The 27,523-nt window shown below is 45.4% G+C and overlaps 1 protein-coding gene across 2 annotated transcripts in view; it reads left to right on the top strand.

Moving 5' to 3' along the window:
- Positions 1 to 11,066: 11,066 nt before the first annotated feature.
- LOC115163572 (seizure protein 6 homolog) overlaps positions 11,067 to 27,523 on the top strand; it is a 146,162-nt gene continuing 129,705 nt past the window's right edge. For both annotated transcript variants that reach the window (XM_029715567.1, XM_029715566.1), the window contains exon 1: positions 11,067 to 11,410. In XM_029715567.1, the coding sequence (XP_029571427.1) occupies positions 11,338 to 11,410 (73 nt within the window). In that variant the 5' untranslated portion in view covers positions 11,067 to 11,337. The remainder of the gene's footprint in view (positions 11,411 to 27,523) is intronic.

Below are 27,523 nucleotides of genomic sequence, written 5' to 3'. Positions count from 1 at the left end.
GGTGGCTCTGTGTGTAACGGGTGGTTGGGGATGTGGGTGGAGAAGGCGGAGGGGTGACCATAGCGGTGGCTCTGTGTGTAACGGGTGGTTGGGGATGTGGGTGAAGGAGGCGGAGGAATGACCATAGCGGTGGCTCTGTGTGTAACGGGTGGTTGGGGATGTGGGTGGAGGAGGCGGAGGGGTGACCATAGCGGTGGCTCTGTGTGTAACAGGGTGGTTGGGGATGAAGGTGGAGGAGGCGGAGGGGTGACCATAGCGGTGGCTCTGTGTGTAACGGGTGGTTGGGGATGTGGGTGGAGGAGGCGGAGGGGTGACCATAGCGGTGGCTCTGTGTGTAACGGGTGGTTGGGGATGTGGGTGGAGGAGGCGGAGAGGTGACCATAGCGGTGGCTCTGTGTGTAACGGGTGGTTGGGGATGTGGGTGGAGGAGGCGGAGGGGTGACCATAGCGGTGGCTCTGTGTGTAACGGGTGGTTGGGGATGTGGGTGGAGGAGGCGGAGGGGTGACCATAGCGGTGGCTCTGTGTGTAACGGGTGGTTGGGGATGTGGGTGGAGGAGGCGGAGGGGTGACCATAGCGGTGGCTCTGTGTGTAACAGGGTGGTTGGGGATGTGGGTGGAGGAGGCGGAGGCGGAGGGGTGACCATAGCGGTGGCTCTGTGTGTAACAGGGTGGTTGGGGATGTGGGTGGAGGAGGTGGAGGGGTGACCATAGCAGTGACTCTGTGTGTAACGGGTGGTTGGGGATGTGGGTGGAGGAGGGTGGAGGGGTGTCCATAGCAGTGGCTCTGTGTGTAACGGGTGGTTGGGGATGTGGGTGGAGGAGGCGGAGGGGTGACCATAGCGGTGGCTCTGTGTGTAACGGGTGGTTGGGGATGTGGGTGGAGGAGGCGGAGGGGTGACCATAGCGGTGGCTCTGTGTGTAACGGGTGGTTGGGGATGTGGGTGGAGGAGGCGGAGGGGTGACCATAGCGGTGGCTCTGTGTGTAACGGGTGGTTGGGGATGTGGGTGGAGGAGGGTGGAGGGGTGACCATAGCGGTGGCTCTGTGTGTAACGGGTGGTTGGGGATGTGGGTGGAGGAGGGTGGAGGGGTGACCATAGCGGTGGCTCTGTGTGTAACGGGTGGTTGAGGATGTGGGTGGAGGAGGGCGGAGGGGTGACCATAGCGGTGGCTCTGTGTGTAACAGGGTGGTTGGGGATGTGGGTGGAGGAGGGCGGAGGGGTGACCATAGCGGTGGCTCTGTGTGTAACGGGTGGTTGGGGATGTGGGTGGAGGAGGGTGGAGGGGTGACCATAGCGGTGGCTCTGTGTGTAACGGGTGGTTGGGGATGTGGGTGGAGGAGGCGGAGGGGTGACCATAGCGGTGGCTCTGTGTGTAACGGGTGGTTGGGGATGTGGGTGGAGGAGGGTGGAGGGGTGACCATAGCGGTGGCTCTGTGTGTAACGGGTGGTTGGGGATGTGGGTGGAGGAGGCGGAGGGGTGACCATAGCGGTGGCTCTGTGTGTAACGGGTGGTTGGGGATGTGGGTGGAGGAGGCGGAGGGTTGACCATAGCGGTGACTCTGTGTGTAACGGGTGGTTGGGGATGTGGGTGGAGGAGGGCGGAGGGGTGACCATAGCGGTGGCTCTGTGTGTAACAGGGTGGTTGGGGATGTGGGTGGAGGAGGTGGAGGGGTGACCATAGCGGTGGCTCTGTGTGTAACAGGGTTATGGTCTGTGGCGTGGACAGTGGGCAGGACAGCAGGCAGAGCAGATGGGTCCTGTGGCACATCCGGCCTGCAGAGGGTCAGCTTGTCACAAGCCCCACTGTTCTGCCCTGTCATGCACAGAGGAAATGTGAGCCTCCCCACAGATCTGGGCTGCCATATCACACTTCATTAACCTGGTAGAGAGCACATCCTTCTTCTTTATGACTGTCACACCCACAGTGGATTGCTGCTAGACTGATAAAAATCTTTTATGTTTTATGATGAGACTTGCTGATGTTACAGTATATTTATACCGACTATATTAACCATCTGCATTTAACCCTATTCACACTATAATCATATTACCATACGGTCAATGTTGAAATGCTAGATTACCTGTGTCTCTGCTATTATTTAATGTTGAGGCCTGCATGTCCTGACCATGTGTACACCGCCTGCTCATCGTGGCATCGCTGGTCGTCATGATTGTTCCCAGCCAGGCCTTATTCCCCAGCCAGAGAGTAGCTAGACTGCTAAACTCCGCAGAGAGAAACAAACGAGACAGATTGTTGTTTACGACTGGAGAGCCTTACTGGGACACTGAAATCACCATCTGCCGGCAGTGAAAGTTTATTCCCTGCGAGCGCAAGTCAGAGGAGTGCCGCTGAGACACCAGCGAGGCACAGCAGTCCTGCCTCTCCCCTTGCTGTAATATGATGAACAGCATATTTACTTTGTAAAGTCTGCTCCCCTTGCTGCTCTGCCTGCAGCTAGCAGCATTTCAAACTGCAATGTCAGGACATTCTGTTAACACTTCTCAACATCAGACTGTTTGAATGGATGAGGATGATGTTGTTGCAAAAGTTTTAGTGACTCAAGGGGAAAACATTTGCAGTCAACATTTCTTTGATGTTGGGAGCTACTCTATTACGTAAACTCTGTTCACATTTTCCACTTACAAGTTTCCAGAGAAAATTTGCAGGTTGGCTTTTTGCGACCTTTACAATTTAGACAAAAAATATCAATGCTTGCTAAACTTTTGGGGTTAGCTCTAAATGTTTAATGTATGGCTACTGTCATGCTTCTAGACTTCTCCCCATTTTTGCTATTTGGTCACCTGGATAGATTGTTGCCCAGAGAATGGTGGAAAACAAGATGTAGTACAGCTCCATATTAGAAAAAGTCAAGCTTGAAAATAACATTCCGCACCAGTCAGAACCTCAAGTACCATTCTAGCGCTATTTACCTGGCATTTACTGCCAGCTATTTATTTCAAGTCATGTTTAAATATAATGTACCTGGTGTATAAATTCATGATTGCCCAAGTCAACACTACAGGAGGAGGCTCAGGTCTGTCTAATGAATAACTGAAGAACCATGAATAATAAATAGCTTGCGCTTTACCCCCTCTGCCTCACAGACTGAGTATCTTTCAGCTGGTAGCTGTGCCCGTAAAGGTAAGAGAATATAAGCACCAAACGGGGGTAGTTTGTTGTCTTATAGGCTATGTGATGGTACACCATAATGTAGACAGAGCAAATGTTTTAAAATGTCGCCCAGAATACATCTGTTCTGTTTGACCCAAATCATTCCCCCTTCCCCCTACTTTATGTATCCGCTGGGCTAATGATTCCACTGGAGTGCTCATCTCCTCTCCTCTGTACATGAATGGGTTGAGGATTAGATGGGGAAGGTTCCATCTCTCCATGGCCCTATTGCTGCCAATTGAATTTCTGCTCTTTGGTGCACAGATAGATTTGTGATCACTCAGGGAGAACGGGATTACCTTTGCTTCTGGAGTGTGCTCTTGGATAAGGGCTTTTGGCTGTAATATTTGTGTGTGTTTGTGTGTGTGCACATGTTAATGTGTGACCTTGCATTTATAAACCAGTGATCTGCCATTATGCAACCTGCCCTGACGCTGATCATGTATATTAGTAACAGTGATTGTTCTGTAATACTGTTTAGAATGTTCAACCTTTATTCTCTGTCATACACGAGAGGCTGATGATTATGGCCATCAACAGAGACACACACATGACTATATTTTGGAATATGTTGTTTGTCCGTTTGGAATATTTATTAAGCCAGCCGTTTCAAACCTGCATTCATGAAACATTTTCTGGAATAGTGTACACTCCATCATTAAATACCATATCTCTGGGTAGCCTGGGTCTCAACGGGGGAGGTAGGGACAGCTGTCGATATCTCTCCCTCTGGAGCTGCCAGACAAGCAGAGACTCACTAATGAAAAACACAGGGGGACAAAGCCCAGAATCATCCTACAAAAGATAGTTTAATATTTAGTAACATACATAGGTAATTTCTATTGTTCAATGGAATTGTGTTGAAAATGTCAAGGCTATGTTCATGATACACATTGTGTTGAATTCCCTCTACTTTGAAACCCTTTATCACATAGAAAATAACCTAAAACTCTTAATAGTTAATGTCTGTGAAGCTGCTTCCTCATGCTGGCCTAAATCTGAAGTGATATAGTTAACTTGATTCGAGGTTCCAGGGGGTCCACTTAAAAGGCTTCTTGAACATTGTTCTTCGAAACGTGTAAAAACTGTACTCAAAGTACCTTCTGCATGCTGTGGTGGTTTTGCCCCCAGGCTGTGTGCAGGACAGTACAGATGAACTTTGCCCTTTAGCTTTTATTTGGGGATGAGGAATGTCAGTGCAGATCAGATTTGCTGTAGGCTCTGCAGCGCCCTGTGAAAAGGAAACTGCTGGTCTGAGAAAGCAGGAAGCTGTGAAGATATGTAGAGAAATGAGTCTGTCAGGACTTTACCTGGTAGAATGCACTATGTCTTGACAAGATGCACAACAGTCTTGGAGATACTAAGGATACACCATATGAAGCCTGCATCATTTTAAGGAAGTCATATTATATGTTAGCTATACCTGAAATACAGGAGGTTTAGTTAGATTTTTCATCACATAATAATGAGACTTTTTTGGCATCTGTGAAGGTTTCAGTTCAAGGAGATTACCGGCTCACCCAAAGAGATTGTCATAACTGGTGTCCATACAAAATTAAACTCGAAAACGAAAGAGAAAGTGTATTTATTTGAAACAAATTAGTTTTGAGCGCAGAAGTTGCAGGTTCAGTGGATTTCATCCTCTACCAACCAATTCACAATTTTTTCTTCTATGTTTTGTTGTTGAACCAGTCAGCATACACAGAAGCACCATGTGAAACAATTATTCTTTGAGACAGGTGTCGCCATGGTGCAAGGCTCTCCATTCCCCCAAGCTAAATGGTTTCTGCTTCCCGTTGCATTTATCTGGGAGACCAAGCACACGGACGTCGGCAGAGCAAATATCTGGCCAGCGGAGATGTGTCCCGGGAAAGAAGGGTGGAGGTGGAGGTGGTGGAGATGAATGTGTCCCTGGAGAAGGAGGGTGGAGGTGGGGGTGGGGCTGGTGGAGATAATGTGTCCCTGGAGAAGGAGGGGGGAGGTGGGGCTGGTGGAGATGAATATGTCCCTGGAGAAGGAGGGTGGAGGTGGAGGTGGGGGTGGGGCTGGTGGAGATAATGTGTCCCTGGAGAAGGAGGGGGGAGGTGGGGCTGGTGGAGATGAATATGTCCCTGGAGAAGGAGGGTGGAGGTGGGGCTGGTGGAGATAATGTGTCTCTGGAGAAAGAGGGTGGAGGTGGGGGTGGTGGACATGAATGTGTCCCTGAAGAAGGAGGGGGAGGTGGGGGTGGTGGAGATGAATATGTCCCTGGAGAAGGAGGGTGGAGGTGGGGCTGGTGGAGATAATGTGTGCCTGGAGAAAAAGGGTGGAGGTGGGGGTGGTGGACATGAATGTGTCCCTGGAGAAGGAGGGGGGGAGGTGGGGGTGGTGGAGATGAATGTGTCCCTGGAGAAGGAGGGTGGAGGTGGGGGTGGTGGAGATGAATGTGTCCCTGGAGAAGGAGGGTGGAGGTGGGGGTGGTGGAGATGAATGTGTCCCTGGAGAAGGAGGGTGGAGGTGGGGCTGGTGGAGATGAATGTGTCCCTGGAGAAGGAGGGTGGAGGTGGGGGTGGGGCTGGTGGAGATAATGTGTCCCTGGAGAAGGAGGGGGGGAGGTGGGGGTGGTGGAGATGAATCTGTCCCTGGAGAAGGAGGGTGGAGGTGGGGGTGGTGGAGATGAATGTGTCCCTGGAGAAGGAGGGTGGAGGTGGGGGTGGTGGAGATGAATGTGTACCTGGAGAAGGAGGGTGGAGGTGGGAGTGGTGGTAGGAAGAGAGCCAGAGGATGAGGATCTGTGTCTGAGGCCTTGTCTTTCCCTTCTCTTTCCACCTCTGAATCAGAGACAGGGGACTCCAGACAGTTCCTCTCTCTTGACTAATAGTAGTGTGACAACAGGGTTGGTGAGGGGAGTCTTGGTTATGCAGCTCACACCTGGTCAAGGTGCAGTCTGTCTACCTCACGCTGACAGAGGGAAGAATTAGTAGAGCACTCTTCACTGAGCAGAGCGTAGTTGGAATGTTCAAACAGCTACAATTTTTTGACGAATTGAAAACTAGTTGTGGATGTTGCATACAAATTGTTAGGATATGTAACTTTAAAGTCTTTATTTTATAATCGATAAATGGATGAATGGATGAACAACATAATAAAAGCAATTGGTACATGATATGCTATGACCAGAAACATAAATATCTCAAAAACCCTAATGATTCCCCCTGTCTCACCTTGATATGTTATGTACAGACTTCGCATTCCACTTAGAAAGCTGGCCGTGTCTGTATTGAGGCATAAAGAAAACTAGTTATTTATACCACATAGCATATCATGCCGAATAAAACCTTGATTAGATCATTTTTTTGTCTCTTTTTTCCTTATTCCCTTGTTGTGCCAGACAGACTGCGCAGCCAGAATACCTTCATCAGGAAGGAAGCGACTGGGATCTATCCTTGGGGCAGAATGGAAATGTATTCAGGGGATGGATGTCTAATAGAGCTGGCAAGGACACTTTTCCTTATTAAGACAAATAGGCCCCTGAAGGTGGAGAGATGCTTTAATATAGGAGGAAGGGAGGAGGGGAGGAGAGGAGGAGTGGGGAGGGGGGAGGGGAAGGGGTAGGGGAGGAATGGGGAGGGGAAGAGGTATGGGAGGAGGGGGAGGGGAAGGGGTAGGGGAGGGGAGTGGAGGAAGGCGGAGGAATGGAGGGGAGGAGTGGGTAGGGGGTAGGGGAGGAAGGGAAGAGTGGAGGAGGGGGAGGGAGGGAGGGTATTTGGTGCCAGTATTACTCCCATTTTGCATTCAATTAAATAACATGAAGCCAATGGGGTGAGTTAATTAGTGTTACTTGCAGGATGAGTATAAGGATCTGATTTATTTATTGGACAATATAACACAAGGCCTACTTTTGTAGTTGGTCACCCAGGCGTTGGTCAACCCTATGATCTAAAAAACAATTAAGTCCAAAACCTTGGATATTTACTGTGATAGTTTTCTGTCTCCTAGCCTTTTGCAGCCTTTCACCAAAGCACACAATGAAGAGCTTTCGTATGTGATTTGATTTTCTGTTCCAATGGCTGCTGTCTATGCTGGGACAGTGAGTGACAGTGTGATTGGCAGACTTTGAGTGGAGAGCGTGGGATTTCAGCAGAACCAGAGCAGAGCAACATCTAAAGACAGCTAACTCCCTGAGCTCAGAGCTAAACCATGACTGGCACAATACCATGTTGGGCTTATTAGATTCCTCAAGACATTACACAAATTGACAAAGAGAAAACTATTGTTGTGGAGGAATGAGCATACAGGAAAGGATTGTAAAAACGGCACTATTTAAATGTATCAGATGGTATGAAATAAGATTTTCCTCTTGCACATAATTTGAATATAGTTTGAATACAATTATTCATAGAGCAATCTTTTGATTATAATCCTATTGTTACTATTTGAGTATGTATGAACATATTTGTTTACAGCGTGTGTGTGGCTACTTATAGCTGATTTTGTGGGCAAAGCCAGCATTGAGAATGTAAATCTAGTTCCTATGCCAGAGGTTAGTTTGAGACACAGCATACATTTGTTCGTTTGGAATCTAATGTTGTCTCTGTAAAAACACTATACCATACTCATTCTCATGGTGAGACAATCGATAGCTGAGGGTCCACACATACAGGCTAAGACAGTAGCTGCGTCTGAAATGGCCCTCTTTTCCCTATAGCGCTATATAGTGAATAAGGTCCCATTCAAACACAGCCAGTGAGATCAGTTACCCAGAGTACTCGGCTGCTCTGTGTCCGCACAGCATGCCACTCTCGTTCAGTGCTACATTTAGCAGCACCCTCAGTTGAAATAAAGCAAGACATACACATTTGACATTAGGTTTACGTCTTTTAGCCGACACTCTTATCCAAAACAACCAGGGTTAGCTGCCTTGTTTAAGGGCACAGCAACAGATTTATTTCACCTAGTCAGCTTGTGGATTTGAACCAGTGACCTTGTAGTTACTGGTCCAATGCTCTTAACCGCTAGGCTACCTGACAGCGCTGAGACCAATGTCTCTTTCGCAACGTCTCTTTCGCATACACACAATTTATAAAATACACTGAACAAAAATATAAACGCAACATGCAACAATTTCAATGATTTTACTGAGTTACAGTTCATATAAGGAAATCAGTCAATTGAAATACATTCATTAGGCCCTAGTCTATGGATTTCAGATGAGTGGGAATACAGATATGCATCTGTTGGTCACAGGCACCTTTAAAAAAATAGGTAGGAGTGTGGATCAGAAAACCAGTCAGTATCTGGTGTGACCAGCATTTACCTCATGCAGCGCGACACATCTCCTTCACATAGAGTTGATCAGGCTGTTGTTTGTGGCCTGTGGAATGTCTTTCCACTCCTCTTCGTTGACTGTGCGAAGTTGCTGGATATTAGGAGGAACTGGAACACGCTGTCATGCACATCGATCCAGAGCATCGCACAAATGCTCAATAGGTGACATGTCTGGTGAGTATGCAGGCCATGGAAGAACACGGACATTTTCAGCTTCCAGGAATTGTGTACAGATATTGGCGCCATGGGGTCGTGCATTATCATGCTGAAACAATACAATTGTGTTCGTTGTCCGTAGCTTATGCCTGCCCATACCATAACCCCACCGCCACCATGGGATACTCTGTTCACAACGTTGACATCAGCAAACCGCTCGACCACAGGAAGCCATACAAGCTGTCTGCCATCTGCCCTGTACAGCTGACAACAGGATTCATCCGTGAAGAGCACACTTCTCCAGCATACCGGTGGCCATTGAAGGTGAGCATTTGCCAACCGAAGTCAGTTATGACGCCAAATTGCAATCAGGTCAGACTGGTGTAGGACGACGAGCATGCAAATGAACTTCCCTGAGATGGTTTTCTTCGGTTGTGCAAACCCACAGTTTCATCAGCTGTCCGGGTGGCTGGTCTCAGACGATCCTGCAGGTGAAGAAGCTGGATGTGGCGGTCCTGGGCTGGCGTGGTTACATGTGGTCTGAGGTTGTGAGGCTGGTTGGACATATTGCCAAATTCCCTAAAACAACTATGCACTCCTTCAAAACTTGAGGCATCTGAGGCATTGTGTTGTATGACAAGACTGCACATTTTAGAGGCATTTTATTGGCCCCAGCACAAGGTGCACCTGTGTAATGAACATGCAGTTCAGTCAGCTTCTTGATATGCCACACCTGTCAGGTGAATGGATTATCTTGGCAAATGATAAATGCTTACTAAAAGGGATTTAAATACATTTGTGCACAAAATTTGATGGACATAAAGCTTGTTGTGCATATGGAAAACTTCTGGTATCTTTTATTTCAGCTCATGAAACATGCGACAAACACTTTACATATTGCATTTCTATTTTTGTTCAGTATACAATACGCACGCACGCACGCACGCACGCACGCACGCACGCACACACACACACACACACACACACACACACACACACACACACACACACACACACACACACAAAGCCTGGAAAAACAAATCCAACATGAGGCAAGATATACTTTTTTAGCAAGAATCTACTACACATCAAGAGCTTTGGAGATGAAGGTCTTCAAAAATGTCCTTCTATTTAGTCTGAATTGCTAGTTTCATTAACAGGCTTTGAATGGTTAGGAATCTGATGCAGTGTACCCAGTGTGTGGTCCCACAAACAGTAAACAGGTTTCAGGAGAAAGAAAGGACATTCCCCCCTGAAACCGATACACTACTAGGTGAAACACACAGAAGAAAGGCTACCTGCATTACCATTAAATTAATACCATTCCCAATACCTTAACAATACCTTAATACCATTCCCAATACCTTAACAATACCTTAATACCATTCCCAATACCTTAACAATACCTTAATACCATTCCCAATACCTTAACAATACCTTAATACCATTCCCAATACCTTAACAATACCTTAATACCATTCCCAATACCTTAACAATACCTTAATACCATTCCCAATACCTTAACAATACCTTAATACCATTCCCAATACCTTAACAATACCTTAATACCATTCCCAATACCTTAACAATACCTTAATACCATTCCCAATACCTTAACAATACCTTAATACCATTCCCAATACCTTAACAATACCTTAATACCATTCCCAATACCTTAACAATACCTTAATACCATTCCCAATACCTTAACAATACCTTAATACCATTCTCAATACCTTAACAATACCTTAATACCATTCCCAATACCTTAACAATACCTTAATACCATTCCCAATACCTTAACAATACCTTAATACCATTCCCAATACCTTAACAATACCTTAATACCATTCCCAATACCTTAACAATACCTTAATACCATTCCCAATACCTTAACAATACCTTAATACCATTCCCAATACCTTAACAATACCTTAATACCATTCCCAATACCTTAGCACTGGCAGCATCTCTTAACAATTCTATATTATTAAACCCGTCCGTCTACTGTCTCTTTCGCTCTCTCCCTCCTGTAGATATATATATTTCCAGAGTACCACACACTAATGAGAAACTCCAAATACTAATACTTTTTCACGAATAACATAAACAACGTATTTACAGTTCTACAACTAGGAGCAACATGATGTTTTCATTGTAATGCTAGTGCTACATTGTGCCTGTTAACAAGACTGTTAGCGTTCACAGTAATTATCAGTTTGTAATCGATTGAAAAAGGGTGTAGTCGATTTGTCAATTGATGTTACAATCAAAGGTAATGAACTAAACACAGCCATTGTCATACGGAGGTAATTTACACGAGGGTAGTATTACATTATGTATGGTAACGGTACAAACTTTCCATGGTTCTGAATTCAGTTGTTCCAGTTGCTGTCGCTAGGAGCTGTCCGCGGTGCTGAAACGACCGTGGTGCGCTGACTTGAAGAAAGAGAAAGGCATACCCAACGATCTATCTATCGATGTAGCGAACGTTGAAATTGAACAGTCTCTGTCTATCAGCTGATAACCACATGAGAACATAGCTCTCAGTGGAGCGCCCGTGCTGCGCAGTATGCGATCCCGAGGTCTCACAGCAAGTGGCTTTTGCGGTGTACGAGCAGTCTCTATTTCATTTTAAGGAAAAGTGTTGATCCCAAGGACATTCCTTTCTATTAGCAGAGGACCAATACTGAAAGCAAGAATGAGTGCAGCACAAGATTACATAGTCGTTCTGATGGTTCTCTTTGCAATGATGACTGACATAGGCGCTAAAGGTAAGATGCTCAATAATAACGGAAGGCTATTTGGTTGCTTACTCACATGTATATTGTAATGCAATTTTGTTCCCGACCCGCCTGTGTTACGGTGCCACTGTATCCAATTATGTGGGAGCCTTTTTGTTGGTAGGTTATCTGGGAAAGTACAGATGGAGATGTGTTTGTGGGAGGTCAGCCGGCTATCAGTCGTTTTTCCTCCTTTAATGAGGTTTAAATGGTCCCCTCCACCGTTATGGCAATTATTCTCGAAGGAGAGGATATAACGTATATACATATCGTCCTGTTAAAGGCAAATGTTGTAGCATATTACTTTCTATAGTATTAGGATATTTTAGTGTTGGGTCATACAGTAGCCTATTTATTGCCTGCAATGAAGAATTCACAACAAGCCTTACTAATTGCAATCGGCTATAAGGTTAGTTAAATACACTAATTTCCTTAAAAAAGTTATACATTGACTAGTGATTGTAATTTAGCAAGTTCCAAATCCAAACTTTAAATCATTGTGAGTATTGTAATAACTGTTAAACAAACTTAGACTAATTAAGTGTGGTAAACGTATCTTAATTAGTCTCAAATATCATCCCTTTGAAGTGTATTTCAATCGGTAATTATTATAACCTACATGGATGGCAAATATAATTAATTCTTGCTTCACAGCGGGCCAATCATTTTGAATAATTCATGATTAATGTGTCAACTTCTATCTCATATTTTAACAAATCTGTTCAAAGGAGATCTAATCATGAAAGAAGATGTATTAGTTCTAAGAATTTTATTTATTTTTACCTTTATTTAACTAGGCAGGTGAGTTAAGAACAAATTCTTATTTTCAATGACGGCCTAGGAACAGTGGGTTCAGCGGGTTCCGGGGCAGAACGACACCTTTCGATTGCTAGTCCAACGCTCTAACCACTAGGCTACCCTGTCGCCCCCTTGGAATGACAGGCACTGATTTGCATTGGTTTTACAGCTGGCTGCACTATTCATGCTTTTGATTTGACGACATTAATTTATTAAAGTACTATCTTATCTTATTGAGAATCCTCGAGCTGCGCACTGTACGGGTAGGGGGGTTGGGATAGTTTAAAGAGGAATAGATATACCTATGAAGACAACCAGACAATATTTTCTCGGCCTGCATCTGATCATTCTACCCACATAAATATGTATTAAAAGGTTTGGTCTTGACTTGCACCCATGGTGTGCTTCACATGAGTCTCACATAAACATGCACGTCACACAACGTCGATCATGACGGACCCGTCAGACGTTTCTGTCCAATCTGCTGAATTTGTTCTATTCTGTTTTGTTCCCATATTTTAGTGACCCTGTGAAGGGCTGGAAACTATTACATTTCCGTTCATGTCATATCAGAAATGATTGAAATTCAAATTAAAGAATTGTAAAATCCTCATTGAAAATAAATACTGTAGAATATTTCAAAAAATTGGTCATTCAATTGAATTTACTTTTGAGATGTTTGATAGAATCGAACAGGAAATTAGCAAAGGAAAAAAAAGGGAGGGTATCTATGTTGTGGGATGAGATGTCAGACTTTGGAAGAATCATGCACATACAGTATTTACCTGATAAAGTAATACATCAACCTATTATAACCCCAATTTACACAGATTTTTAGATCCAGGTGTTTTACTAATAGTTATTCGATATTCCATAAAACTAATAGCTACTACAGCTTCTTCATGCCTGCAGCTGGGAAAACCTGTCTCCAGAGAGAATGTTGCATCATATTCTGCATTGATCCCAAGTCATCAGCCTGACCTTATGATCTCAGAGGTCCGTGGGCCTCCCTGTCCTTATCAGTCACCTTCTATTGAACCTCTGAAGCTGCACTTTACTGCAGAACAGAAGCACCTGTAAAAGCACTCTAGCTAATGTGAGGCTCCACCAGTCCAGATTGAGCACTGAGCGAGAGGTTCAGTGAGCTAAAAGCAGGAGCCCATATTAAATTGATAGCATTGTGCTGTGCTAAAAATGGGTGACAAATTGATGAGGAATGGGTGAGTATAGGTAAATATAGGTTGACTTTAGGTTGGTCAGTAATCCTCCATCTTTTTTTGTTTTTGTGTCAATGTCAATGAGTGTACAAAACATTAAGAACACCTGCACTTTCCATGACATAGACTGACCAGGTAAATCCAGGTGAAAGCTATGATCCCTTATTGATGTCACCTGTTAAATCCACTTAAATCAGTGTAGATGAAGGGGAGGAGACAGGTTAAAGAAGTATTTGTAAGCCTTGAGACAATTGAGACATGGATTGTGTATGTCTGCCATTCAGAAGGTGAATGGGCAAGACAAAATATTTAAGTGCCTTTGAACGGGGTATGGTAATAGGTGCCAGGCGCACTGGTTTGTGTTTGTCAAGAACTGCAACTGGGGGGTTTTTCACGCTCAACAGTTTCCCGTGTGTATCAAGAAGGGTCCACCACCCAAAGGACATCCAGCCAACTTGACATAACTGTGGGAAGCATTGGAGTCAACATGGGCCAGCATCCCTGTGGAATGCTTTCGACACCTTGTAGAGTCCATGCTCCGATGAATTGAGGCAGTTCTGAGGGCAAAAGGGGGTGCAACTTAATATTAGGAAGGTGTTCCTAATGTTTTGTACACTCAGTGTGTATACAATCTGTCCATAGATGTAATTTATCTCATAGGCTGCATTAATTGAGGGCTGGATGCATAAGCCTGCGTAGTTCTGTGTCAGGGGCTCTGATGTCAATATGCTGTTTCAAAGTACATTGTGTGTTTCTACTGGTTTTATGCTGTGTTTGTGAGAATCACAAGGGAAGTGGCCGTTTGTGTCTGCTCACAGCGAGAATGCACACCCCCTACTGCTCCTCTCTGATAATAATGAAAATTACAATACAATCAGAGCTATCATTGACACTGCAGAGTGCTGTGTCTGTATTGGCCATTAGGGGGCGCATGAGGCCATTGATGCTGTCGCTTTTGAGCATCCCCTCTTGGTAATGGTCCTCGGGGTGGACTGTAATCATAATGGGGACATGAGAGAATCAGTTCCCTGTCCCAGGAACATCCTATTCCTCTCTGCCCCTTATAATGTCCGTGTGAGACAGCTCCCTGTGCTCAGACACCTCCCACATCTCTCTGGCACCACCATGACGTATGAGTGGGGGGACAGTGGACTGGAAAGGGGAGTTTTGATCATGTCTGAGTTTTGGGGTCACGCTCCATGTTTATTTTCTCCAGATTGAGGCGCTGATTAAAAAAAACTTGCCTGGCACTGAACTGGAGGAATGGAAGGCTGGGGGTCTGGAGGGCTGTGGGTTTGGAGGACTGAAGGGCTGAAGGGCTGGGGTTCTGGAGGGCTGGGGGTCTGGAGGACTGGATGTCTGGAGGGCTGGGGGTCTGCAGGGCTGGGGGGCTGGAGGGCTGGGGGGCTGGGGGTTTGGAGGTCTGGAGGGCTGGGGGTCTGGAGGACTGGATGTCTGGAGGGCTGGGGGTCTGCAGGGCTGGGGGGCTGGAGGGCTGGGGGGCTGGGGGTTTGGAGGTCTGGAAGGCTGGGGGTCTGGAGGACTGGATGTCTGGAGGGCTGGGGGTCTGCAGGGCTGGGGGGCTGGAGGGCTGGGGTCTGGGGGGCTGGGGGTTTGGAGGTCTGGAGGGCTGGGGGTCTGGAAGACTGCATGTCTGGAGGGCTGGGGGTCTGCAGGGCTGGGGGGCTGGAGGGCTGGGGGTCTGGGGGGCTGGGGGTTTGGGGGTCTGGGGGTCTGGAGGGTTGGGGGTCTGGAGGACTGGATGTCTGGAGGGCTGGGGGTCTGCAGGGCTGGGGGTCTGGAGGTCTGAAGGGCTGGAGGGATGGGGTTCTGGAGGGCTGGAGGGCTGGAGGGCTAGGGGTCTAGAGGTCTGGAGGGCTGTGGGTCTGGAGGGCTGGGGGTCTGGAGGTCTGAAGGGCTGGGGGGATATGGGTCTGGAGGGCTGGGGACCTGGGGGACTGAAGGACTGGAGGGCTGGGGGTCTGGTTGCAATTCCCTGCATTGCCACCTCTGTCATCTACTGACACAGATCTGATGGGAGATCAGCATGGCTATTTGAGATAGAGAGAGAGAAAGAGAGGGGGAGAGAGAGACACACATACGGCTGGTGCAGGAAAGACTGGCAACAGCTAGAACAACATCAAACACATGTACACACACACATAGATGCACACCCTTGGAGTACACACACACACACATGGACACACACGCATAGACATAGAAATGAATCCTCCTGTTTTAACGTATTGAATCGATTAGATCTGAACATAGGAAGTATGCATGTAATGTAGTGAATTGAACAAAAACTCCCGCCTGTATTCCCTGTTCTGTGTGAGCTCAGAGGACAGCTTTTAATTTTGCAATGATAAATCACCCCAGATACCCAGAAGTGGGAGGAAGGGTAGGTTTGAGAACAAGCTTGTGTGTATGTGTGTGTGTGTGTATGTATGTGTGTGTAAAAGAAAGTAAATCAGTGTTAGAGATTATACATTTTTCAGATTTGAAGTCATTGTCAATCACTCTGTATTGGAATATCAGAACAAGCTACATCAACCTGAAGCCAGGTCTGATGTCCGAGGCTTGGCACAGTGTCCAATTATGAAGCCCTCATTTTTGCTGTCTTTGATGTTTTAGTTTAGCTTTCCATGTCGGAACTCTGAGCTTGACCTGAATATGTCACAATCAGTAATCTCTTCTAATCGTAGTGGTTGTTTTTCTCCCTATAACACGCAAACACTTTATCTGTCTATATGTGTGTATGCACGCAAACATACACACACTCATGCAAAAATAAATCACAACCGAGCTCTGCTCAGCTTTTTTAACTTCCTCCCCCCCTAATTACTGGCTATTAAAAATCAGTGTGAACTCACAATGTGAACTCTGGCCGCAAGTGCTGCAGAAGCCCCTTCTCAGCCATTCCACTGATATTCTCAGAATAAACTCACCATTATGGAGCCCCTGAGATAAGCGATAAACTTCCACCCAGCTTCCTCTCTCTCTCTCTCTCTCCCTCTCCCTCTCCCTCTCCCTCTCCCTCTCCCTCTCCCTCCTCGTTCTTCTCTCCTTTTCCCTGCCTCAGATAAAAAGCTATTTGCTCTGGGTGTCAATGATCTGACGGAATCAGCATTGCTTCATGGCGTAGGAAAGAAAAAGCTGGAAAGAGGGAACATCTCTTTTAATTAAACACCATAGATGCTCTCGAGATCTGATGAAAATGATATCATTTGGGAGAATTGAAAATGTTCAACACATTATGAGTGATTAACCTGTCCCAATGTGCTTCTTGCTGTGCCATCAGAGGCTATTCAGACCATGTATACCCTCCAAATTGTGGGGAGCTTCACTTTTGACACACTCAATTGGAAATGAGTGTTATTGTAAAGCAGCCGTTGGTTCCCGTCTCCCGGGGAAGGAAGAGGGCTCAGTCTGATAGAGCTTTAGACACGTCCCAGACGGTGTGGTGAGGTAGTGAGAGGACGGTGGAACCAAACACCCTTTCTCTTCTCCTCCATCTTTTCCTCTCTGCATGATTTATACCCCAGCTGCTGTCAGTCAATGCAGGTTTTCTGAAGGCTGTGTTCATCTGGTTTACCATATCCCCATCTTTGAATGGAACATTATGTCCCGTTTGTGACAAAAGCCCTCGAGTTATACATCTGAGTAATTCTAAACTCTATCCATTTACACTCCATTACCGTGAATGCAGCCCCCTGTCATCTTCAAACATCATTTCTGCTCTGGTGTATTTCTACATGGCTTGTACCATCACAAAAAAGAAGCAAACCTCTTCCTTTGTTGTCCTGCCTCTCTGTTACACACTGCACAGAACCACCCTGTGTTTCTCCAGTTCTTTCTCCTGTTCTACTTGAACACTCAGTACCGTGGGTCTGGTCTGAAAGCAGAGCTAAAGAACATTAACACTCTTCATGTGTGAATGACTGGTGATGTCACAGAGCAGTCTTTGGTTTCTCTCCCGGCTAGCTGGCTGCTGAGAGGCTTGGGGACAGTTATTACACATCAATGGCCAATCTAGTCTGCACTCTGGCCCATGTCCTCATTCATTACTCTCCAGGCTGTCTCCATAATGTAAATAAATCCTGCCTCCCATTTGCATTGTGTTGCTTGGGCAAATGACCTGACACACAGTCAGTAAGAGACATAACATCATGTGACACACAGTCAGTAAGAGATATAACATCATGTGACACACAGTCAGTAAGAGACATAACATCATGTGACACACAGTCAGTAAGAGACATAACATCACGTGACACACAGTCAGTAAGAGACATAACATCATGTGACACACAGTCAGTAAGAGACATAACATCATGTGACACACAGTCAGTAAGAGACATAACATCACGTGATACACAGTCAGTAAGAGACATAACATCATGTGACACACAGTCAGTAAGAGACATAACATCATGTGACACACAGTCAGTAAGAGACATAACATCACGTGACACACAGTCAGTAAGAGACATAACATCATGTGACACACAGTCAGTAAGAGACATAACATCATGTGACACAGTCAGTAAGAGACATAACATCACGTGACACACAGTCAGTAAGAGGCATAACATCATGTGACACACAGTCAGTAAGAGACATAACATCATGTGACACACAGTCAGTAAGAGACATAACATCAGCCTTGAATTGAAATTCACTAGATACGTTTCCAGAGCTGGACTGTTTTCTTTTTTTAATGTTCTTATTAAGATGAAGTTTGTTGTTTATTTTTTTTACACACTCCTCAGCTGCTGTCCTCTTCCCTCCTCCCTCGCTACCTCATCCGTCCTCACCATGAAGCTCGGTCAGTTTCAGCCTCCCTATCTCAGACCCGTGGCTCTATCGATCTGACCACTGAGGAGGAGAGCAAACATTAGTGGAGGGAATCAGTACCAACCCATTCGCTCCCTCTCCTCTCCCTCTCCTCTCAAGGATTGGCACACTGTGTACACCTGGCTAATTGGGGCTGGCGTGTGGTGAGCATGCAGAGCTGAGGACCTCTCTGGAACCATTAGGCCCTTGGACAGCTCTCTTCCTCTTCCCCACGTCTGGTTCACACTGCCAACTCCTGTCTGGAGGGCTCTTCATCTAGATGGGCAAACCAGGATCAGGCCAGACCAGACCTTGAGGATATCAGAGCTGGTCGTGTGCTCAGGCAGCAGGTCAACACTTCCATAGTCAGCAGGTCAACACTTCCATAGTCAGCAGGTCAACACTTCCACAGGCAGCAGGTCAACACTTCCACAGGCAGCAGGTCAACACTTCCATAGTCAGCAGGTCAACACTTCCACAGGCAGCAGGTCAACACTTCCACAGGCAGCAGGTCAACACTTCCACAGGCAGCATTCAACACTTCCTAACTCATCTGAAAGTAAACAAGACACTTTGTTTCTTCTCATCAGACATGTTTTGGACCTTCATGTTTTATGCAGGAGGGGTCAAGTAGATAGGGGTGACAGTGCTGTTTGTTTGTTCTTAGTTGGTCAACTCCAGTAATTTTTGTATTACCATGTTCACTGTCCCCAATCCATTTGGTGGAATATGGGCCCTCTACCACTTCTACTGTAATTGTAATTTCCTACCATCACACCCACTTCAAACGTGTCTTTTACCATAAAGTCTTTCAGTCCCCATAAAGATCTAATTGATGTGTTGCATCGCCTCCTCCGTTCAGTTGCTTTTGCTCAACTCCAAAGAGTCAGCGATGTTGATGATGGTCGGTAACCCCTACACCATAACCCTCGACATTTCAAATGGAGGTGCAAGGAGAGAGCTTCAACGTAGGCCTATGCCTCCTTTCCTGTCTGCACATCCTGCTGGCTCTAGCTGGCACGTCCTTCCTCTTCAGGACATGGACCACTTCTTCAAACGTTGTGGGTCCTCGGTCAGCTGATGGTAGTTTACCAAGGGATTTCTTTGGGAGCGAATTCATACAGCCCGGCGCTATACAGTTCATGTTTGAATTGGCAATTTAAAATGGCGCTGACCATAGCTCAAATAAACCTTGTTGATGATCATTTTTAATGAGCGTTATTAGGCTGCTCTGTTCATGCCCTAGTGGTGATGCATACAGCTCTGACAGACTTCAACTATAGATGATGTGGAACAATTTGTGTAAAGTTCCAGTAGTGTTCTGTTGAGGTTATTGTCAGTAGCCCTCTGTTCATTGCCACATATGTACGTATTTTGTAGTCATGCTGTTTCACATGCTGTTTCACAGCTTTTGCTTATTAACAGTTAGCCAAGCCATTATGCTCTCCTTGATGTTGGTATGAAAGCAGAGACTGTCAGGCAAGCTGCTGTGATGAGATGTTGCCATATAAATACTACAGAGACTCTTTCTCTCCCCCTTTTCTGTTCGCAAATACTGTATGTACATCCCAGTCATGAAACATGTTTTTATTGTATATGGTTGTAAATGGTTTAGTGTAAGACATGGTGAGTTTAAATGCATGCTTTGCGCCTGTGAATTTGATCCTTCACAACTGATTTAGGGAACATAACACTGAGGTTGTGAGTGAATGTTGGCCCTGAACCTTTTGAAGGATATTATTTTAGGAGAAATCACTCTGGGCTTATCAAGATTGGCATTGGCAATGATATAAGTAGAAGAGGAGCATAAATGTCCTTTCTTCCGCGCCTGTAGAGCAGAAAGGTCTGTCTCTCGTTAATGAACTGACCATGTGACTCCACCCTGTCAGGTATCCTTGGAGCCCTAGTCTCTGCCGTAATAAAGATGAATAATGTAAATCCTCGGAAACGGCGGCAGATCCCATCGGAAGGAATCAGCATCCTTGTTATTTACCTTGTTGTCAGGCTGGCTGCAGCGCAGCACAGAGAGGGAAACAGATGGAGATGCATAAGTAAGAAAAATGCTGCAGCTCAGGGTTTAGGTGTTAATCTTACGGCATACACTCTCAGCTCAGGTTGTATACAGAATAGTGGGGTTTTATACAGAGGCATTCATAGAGACACCCGAGACTGGACTTTTAGCCTGTTCATTGTGCATAGTTTACCTAATTTAGGTAATGTGTGGTATATTTCAATGGGTAAAGGTTATTCATTGTAATCTTCCTTTTCAAAGTTTACACAGAAGCAGGCACTGCTAGTTAGGTTGGGTACACTGTGCTGTGATGCATTCCACGTCAATAACAGTTGAATTTCAAACAAGTTTTTTTCATAGGCATTTCTGAAAGTCAATAAATAGGGATTATTTAGCCAGTGTGCAGGACAAATTTACTCTGCAGGGAAAATGCTATGTATGTCTTGAGTGGCTAGAGGATGTGAGTAATCCTCACACACACACACACACACACACACACACACACACACACACACACACACACACACACACACACACACACACACACACACACACACACACACACACACACACACACACACACACACACAGCGAGAGAGCGAGAGCGAGAGCGAGAGCCCTACTACAGTGACAGCCACCTGCATTCATCCACAGAGCACCGAGTTCTATTCCTATGTTGAAAGCACAGGCTGTGTCATCTCAACAAAGGCTGAAGCAGCCTTTTCAATCAATCTTCCATTTTCTCTGCACCACCTGGACATGGATGGAGGAGAAAGGCAAATGAAACACACTTAGTTCAACCCCGAAATACTTATTTATTTAGAAATGAGGGTAATTGGGAATATTTATATTGCTAAAGCAGGTAGGCAGGCCTGAGGGACTGTACATGGTTCTTTGGACATGGGTCTAGACAGGGAATCTCTATTTTAGAGTTTGTTTCCTTCCCTGAAAGTAGTAATTTGAGGGATACAATTAATCTACTACTACAATTGAACATCACAATGGTGAGGTTGCCTGTTTGGTAGTTTATCCAACCCCCTCAGCAATCTGAAGCTTTTCAGGGCTTTTCATGGTTCTCTCTGTAGCCTGGTTCATTTCCTTCCTGAATATACAGTGCATTCAGACCCCTTCCCCCTTTCTACATTGTTTTAACATTACAGCCTTATTCTAAAAATCCTCATCAATCTACACACAATACCTCATAATGACAAAGAAAAACAGAAATACCTTGTTTACATTCGTATTTAGACCCTTTGCTATGAGACTGAAAATGTAGTTCAGGTGCATCCTGTTTCTATTGATCATCCTTGAAATGTTGCTACAACTTGATTGGAGTCCACCTGTGGTAGATTCAATTGATTGGACATGATTTGGAAAGGGACACACCTGTCTATATAAGGTCCCACAGTTGACAGTGCATGTCAGAATAAAAACCAAGCCATGAGGTCAAAGGAATTGCCCGTAAAGCTCCAAGACAGGATTGTGTCGAGGCCTGGGGAAGGGTACCAAAAAAATCTTAAATGGAAGAAGTTTGGAACCACCAAGACTCTTCCTAGAGCTGGCCGCCCGGCCAAACTGAGCAATGGGGGAGAAGGGCCTTGGTCAGGGAGGTGACCAAGAACCTGATGGTCACTCTGACAAGGCTCCAGAGTTACTCTGTGGAGATGAGAGAACCTTCCAGAAGAACAACCATCTCTGCAGCACTCCACCAATCAGGCCTTTATGGTAGAGTGGCCAGACAAAAGCCACTCCTCAGTAAAAGCCACATGACAGCCTGCTTGGAGTTTGCCAAAAGCCACTTGGAGTTTGCCAAAAGGACTCTCAGACCATGAGAAACAAGATTATCTGATCTGATGAATCCAAGAATTAACTCCTTGGCCTGAATGCCAAGCATCACATCTGGAGGAAACCTGGCACTATCCCTACGGTGAAGCAGGGTGGTGGCAGCATCATTCTTTTGGATGTTTTTCACCGGTAGGGACTGGGAGACTAGGCAGGATCGAGGGAAAGATTAACGGAGCAAAGCACAGAGAGATGCTTGATGAAAACCTGCTCCAGAGCACTCAGGACATCAGACTTGGGCGAAGGTTCCCCTTCAGGAAAACAACCCTAAGCACACAGCCAAGACAACACAGGGATGGCTTCGGGACAAGTCTCTGAATGTCCTTGAGCTGCCAAGCCAGAGCCCGGACTTGAACCCAATAGAACATCTCTGGAGAGACCTGAAAATATCTGTGCAGCAATGCTCCCCATCCAACCTGTTAGAGCTTGAGAAGATCTGCAGAGAAGAATGGGAGAAACTCCCCAAATACAGGTGTGCCAAGCTTGTAGCGTCATACCCAAGGAGACTCGAGGCTGTAATTGCTGCCAAAGGTTCTTCAACAAAGTCATTAGTAAAAGGTCTGAATACTTATATAAGTGTGATATTTCAATTTGCAATTTGCAAAAATATCTAAAAACCTGTTTTGGCTTTGTAATTATGGGGTATTGTATGTAGTTAAAAAAAAATTAAGTCCATTGAAGAAGAAGGCTGTAACGTAACAAAATGTGGAAAAAGTCAAGGGGTCTGAATACTTTTCGAATGTACTGTACACATCCATCCCATAGGAGACAGCTACTGACATACAATATGCGATATAGATATTGATTACTTAGCACGGGACAAATTGCTGTGCCCCTGTTAACCTCAGACTTCTGGATGTCTCTGTGAAGCCTGTATTTCAGAGAACTGCTCACCCAAAAGAAGTGCTATATTTCCTCCAGATCAGTCACCATCAATGTGGAAAAAACATTTCCTTTCATGTGACAAGCCATTTCAAAGCACATAAGTTGCTTTTGGGGAATACAGTGGCTTGCGAAAGTATTCACCCCCTTGGCATTTTTCCTATTTTGTTGCCTTACAACCTGGAATTAAAATAGAGTTTTGGGGGGGTTTGTATCATTTGATTTACACAACATTGCCTACCACTTCTAAGATGCAAAATAATTTTTATTGTGAAACAAAAAACGGAAAACTTGAGCGTAAATATTCACCCCCCCCAAGTCAATACTTTGTAGAGCCACCTTTTGCAGAAATTACAGCTACAAGTCTCTTGGGATATGTCTCTAAGCTTGGCACATCTAGCGACTGGGATTTTTGCTCATTCTTCAAGGCAACACTGCTCCAGTTCCTTCCAGTTGGATGGGTTCCTGCTGGTGTACAGCAATCTTTAAGTCATACCACAGATTCTCAATTGGATTGAGGTCTGGGCTTTGACTAGGCCATTCCAAGACGTTTAAATGTTTCCCCTTAATCCACTCAAGTGTTGCTTTAGCAGTATACTTAGGGTCATTGTCCTGCTGGAAGGTGAATCTCCGTCCCAGTCTCAAATCTCTGGAAGACTGAAACAGGTTTCCCTCAAGAATTTCCCTGTATTTAGTGCCATCCATCATTCCTTCAATTCCGACCAGTTTCCCAGTCCCTGCCAATGGAAAAACATCCCCAGAGCATGATGCTGCCACCACCGTGCTTCACTGTGGGCATGGTGTTCTCAGGGTGATGGGAGGTGTTGGGTTTGCACCAGACATAGCATTTTCCTTGAAGCCCAAAAAGCTACATTTTAGTCTCATCTGACCAGAGTACCTTCTTCCATATGTTTGGAGAGTCTCCCACATGCCTTTTGGCGAACACATTTTACAAACACCAAACGTGTTTGCTTATTTATTTCTTTAAGCGATGGCTTTTTTCTGGCAACTCTTCTGTAAAGCCCCGCTCTGTGGAGTGTACGGCTTAAGGTGGTCCTATGGACAGATACTCCAATCTCTGCTGTGGCGCTTTGTAGCTCCTTCAGGGTTATCTTTGGTCTCTTTGTTGTCTCTCTGATGAATGCTCTTCTTGCCTGGTCTGTGAGTTTTGGTGGGCGACCCTCTCTTGGCAGGTTTGTTGTGGTGCCATATTCATTCCATTTTTTAATAATGGTTTTAATGATGCTCTGTGGGATGATCAAAGTTTCTGATATTTTTTTATAACCCAACCTTGATCTGTACTTCTCCACAACTTTGTCCCTGACCTGTTTGGAGAGCTCCTTGGTCTTCATGGTGCCGCTTGCTTAGTGGTGCCCCTTGCTTAGTGGTGCTGCAGACACTGGGGCCTTTCAGAACAGGTGTGTATCTATACTGAGATCATGTGACACTTAGATTGCACACACAGGTGGACTTTATTTAACTAACTATGTGTCTTCTGAAGGTAATCATAGCAAAGGGGTGAATACATATGCACGCACCACTTTTCCGTAAATTTTATTTTGAAACAAGTAAGTATTTTCTTCATTTTACTTCACCAATATTGACTATTTTGTGTATGTCCATTGCATGAAATCCAAATAAAAATCTATTTAAATTAGGTTGTAATGCAACGAAATTGGAAAAACGCCAAGGGGGATGAATACTTTTGCAAGGCACTGTATAATCATGAAAGTACACAACCATCCATTTGAGATAATATCTGTGAATAAAATACTCAAGTCAATCTGTGGTTAAAAGGCAAAGGCATAAACTAGCAGTGCTCTGGGTCTTTAGGACCAATGGAGCTTGCCACCCTTGATCAAGACATCTAACATAACTGTTAGAGCTATTAGAATACACAGTTTGAAAATCAATGAAATGAAAGCTAACAGAATCCTTCTTCCTCTTCTGATCCTGAACGTCTCTCATCTCCTCTCTTGAGTGTAATCATGCCATTCAGTTGACCCAGGGATCTCCTCTGGAAACTCAGGGTCTGAACTGTTCAGCTCCCAGGGAAATTGGCCAGCTGCTCACTGCAGCCCTGCAACCCTGCCCGCGGTGGAACCTCAATTAAACAACATGTCCATCCTCAACCCCCAGCATGCTCCTTTGTGTCATGGCCGCCGTAATGCAATCTACTGCCACCACAGTGAGTTGACCGTACTGAAACTGTCCCTAACCTCTGTCAGAAAAGATTGGAGGCGTGTACGAGGGCCTTCTGTACTCTGATTTAAAGGGTTCTCGAGTGGAAAAGGTGGAGAGCGTTGGATAGATCCGTCCTCTTGTGTCAAGGCCATGGTTATCGATCTTGAATAGGTCCACTGCCTTCGTTGTGCAGAGTCATGGTTTAGCAAGTCACACAGTGAGTCAAGCATGCATGTATGGCTGCCAGGAAACTCTCCTATCCAATCAATGTTTCTGTTAACTTTGGTGCTGGTAATACCTTATTCAATGTTGGAATGCATTTTTTTTCTCCCGTAGCTCATGGAGGTGGGTTGACCAGAACTTTTAGATTTAGGTACTTGAAATTAGTGTTTGAAATGTTATTCTAGTGCACAGTCATCTCCCAATAGAAGATGCAGCTTCAGCTGTCAGTGTTTCATTTGTGTTGTGGTGATGGTGGCCCCCACCATGCACCCTGTGATTAAAAGGCAATCTGATCATCAAACTCACAACATCATCTAAACTTCATTGACAGGTTTAATTGCCAAATCTGATTGCTTGGACTTTAGTCCCCATGACAACACACCTGGGCACAATCGGGCACAGTTATCCTCCTTGGCAAGTGAAGTTAAATCACTGTGGGCGGATACTACTGTTCAGAGGGATAGAAACACCTTCGAAATGACTGACAGGCACCCTCATGCCATGGAGAGAATGAAACAAGGATGTTATTGCTCTAAGGACAAATCCAATCAAATTCTATTTGTCAATTGCACTGAATACAACTGGTTCTACCGAACCTTTAACAACGATGCAGTAAAATATATATATATATATTTACACACACAGTACTGTGCAAAAGTTTTAGGCAGGTGTGAAAAAATGCTGTAAAGTAAGAATGCTTTCAAAAATAGAATGCGTTATATTTATCAATTAACAAAATGCAAAGTGAGTGGACAGAAGAAAAATCTACATCAAATCAATATTTGGTGTGACCCCCCCTTTGCCTTCAAAACAGCATCAATTCTTCTAGGCACACTTGCACACAGTTTTTCAAGGAACTCGACAGTTAGGTTGGCCCAAACATCTTGGAGAAATAAGTACAGTTCTTCTGTGGATTTAGGCAGCCTCAGGTGCTTCTCTCCATGTAATCCCAGACAGACTCGATGAGGTTGAGATCAGTGATCTGTGGGGGCTAGACCATCACTTCCAGGACTCCTTGTTCTTCTTTACGTGGAAGATAGTTCTTAAAGACTTTCGCTGTATTTTTGGGGTTGTTGTCATGCTGCAGAATACATTTGGGGCCAATCAAATGCCTCTCTGATGGTATTGCATGAAGGATAAGTATCTGCCTGGACTTCTCAGCATTGAGGAGACCATTAATTCGGACCAAATCTCCAACTCCATTTGCAGACATGCAGCCCCCTACTTGCAAGGAACCTCCACCATGCATCACTGTTGCCTGCAGACACTCATTCGTGTACTGCTCTCCAGCCCTTCGGCGAACAAACTGCCTTCTGCTACAGCCAAATATTTCATATTTTGACTCATCAGTCCAGAGCACCTGCTGTCATTTTTCTGCACCCCAGTTCCTGTGTTTCCGTGCATAGTTGAGTCGCTTGGCCTTGTTTCCACGTCGGAGGTATGGCTTTTTGGCCTCAAGTCTTCCATGAAGGCCACTTCTAACCAGACATCTCTGGACAGTAGATGGGTGTACCAGGGTCCCATGAAGGCCACTTCTGACCAGACTTCTCCAGACAGTAGATGGGTGTACCAGGGTCCCATGAAGGCCACTTCTGACCAGACTTCTCCAGACAGTAGATGGGTGTACCAGGGTCCCATGAAGGCCACTTCTGACCAGACTTCTCTGGACAGTAGATGGGTGTACCAGGGTCCCATGAAGGCCACTTCTGACCAGACTTCTCCAGACAGTAGATGGGTGTACCAGGGTCCCACTGTTTTCTGCCAATTCTGAGCTGATGGCACTGCTGGACATCTTCTGATTGTGAAGGGAAGTAAGCATGATGTGTCTTTCATCTGCTGCAGTAGGTTTCCTTGGCCGACCACTGTGTCTACGGTCCTCAACGTTGCCCGTTTCTTTGTGCTTCAAAAGAGCTTGGACATCTGGAAACCCCTGTCTGCCTTGAAGTTTCTGCCTGCGAGAGACCTTGCTGATGCAGTATAACTACTTTGTGTCTTGTTGCTGTGCTCAGTCTTGGCATGGTGTATGACTTTTGACAGTAAACTGTCTTCAGCAACCTCACCTTGTTAGCTGAGTTTGGCTGTTCCTCACCCAGTATTATTCCTCCTACACAG

The sequence above is a fragment of the Salmo trutta genome, chromosome 26, assembly GCF_901001165.1.
Source record: "Salmo trutta chromosome 26, fSalTru1.1, whole genome shotgun sequence".
Lineage (NCBI taxonomy): Eukaryota > Metazoa > Chordata > Actinopteri > Salmoniformes > Salmonidae > Salmo > Salmo trutta.
This window is presented reverse-complemented; position numbering and strand designations above follow the sequence as displayed.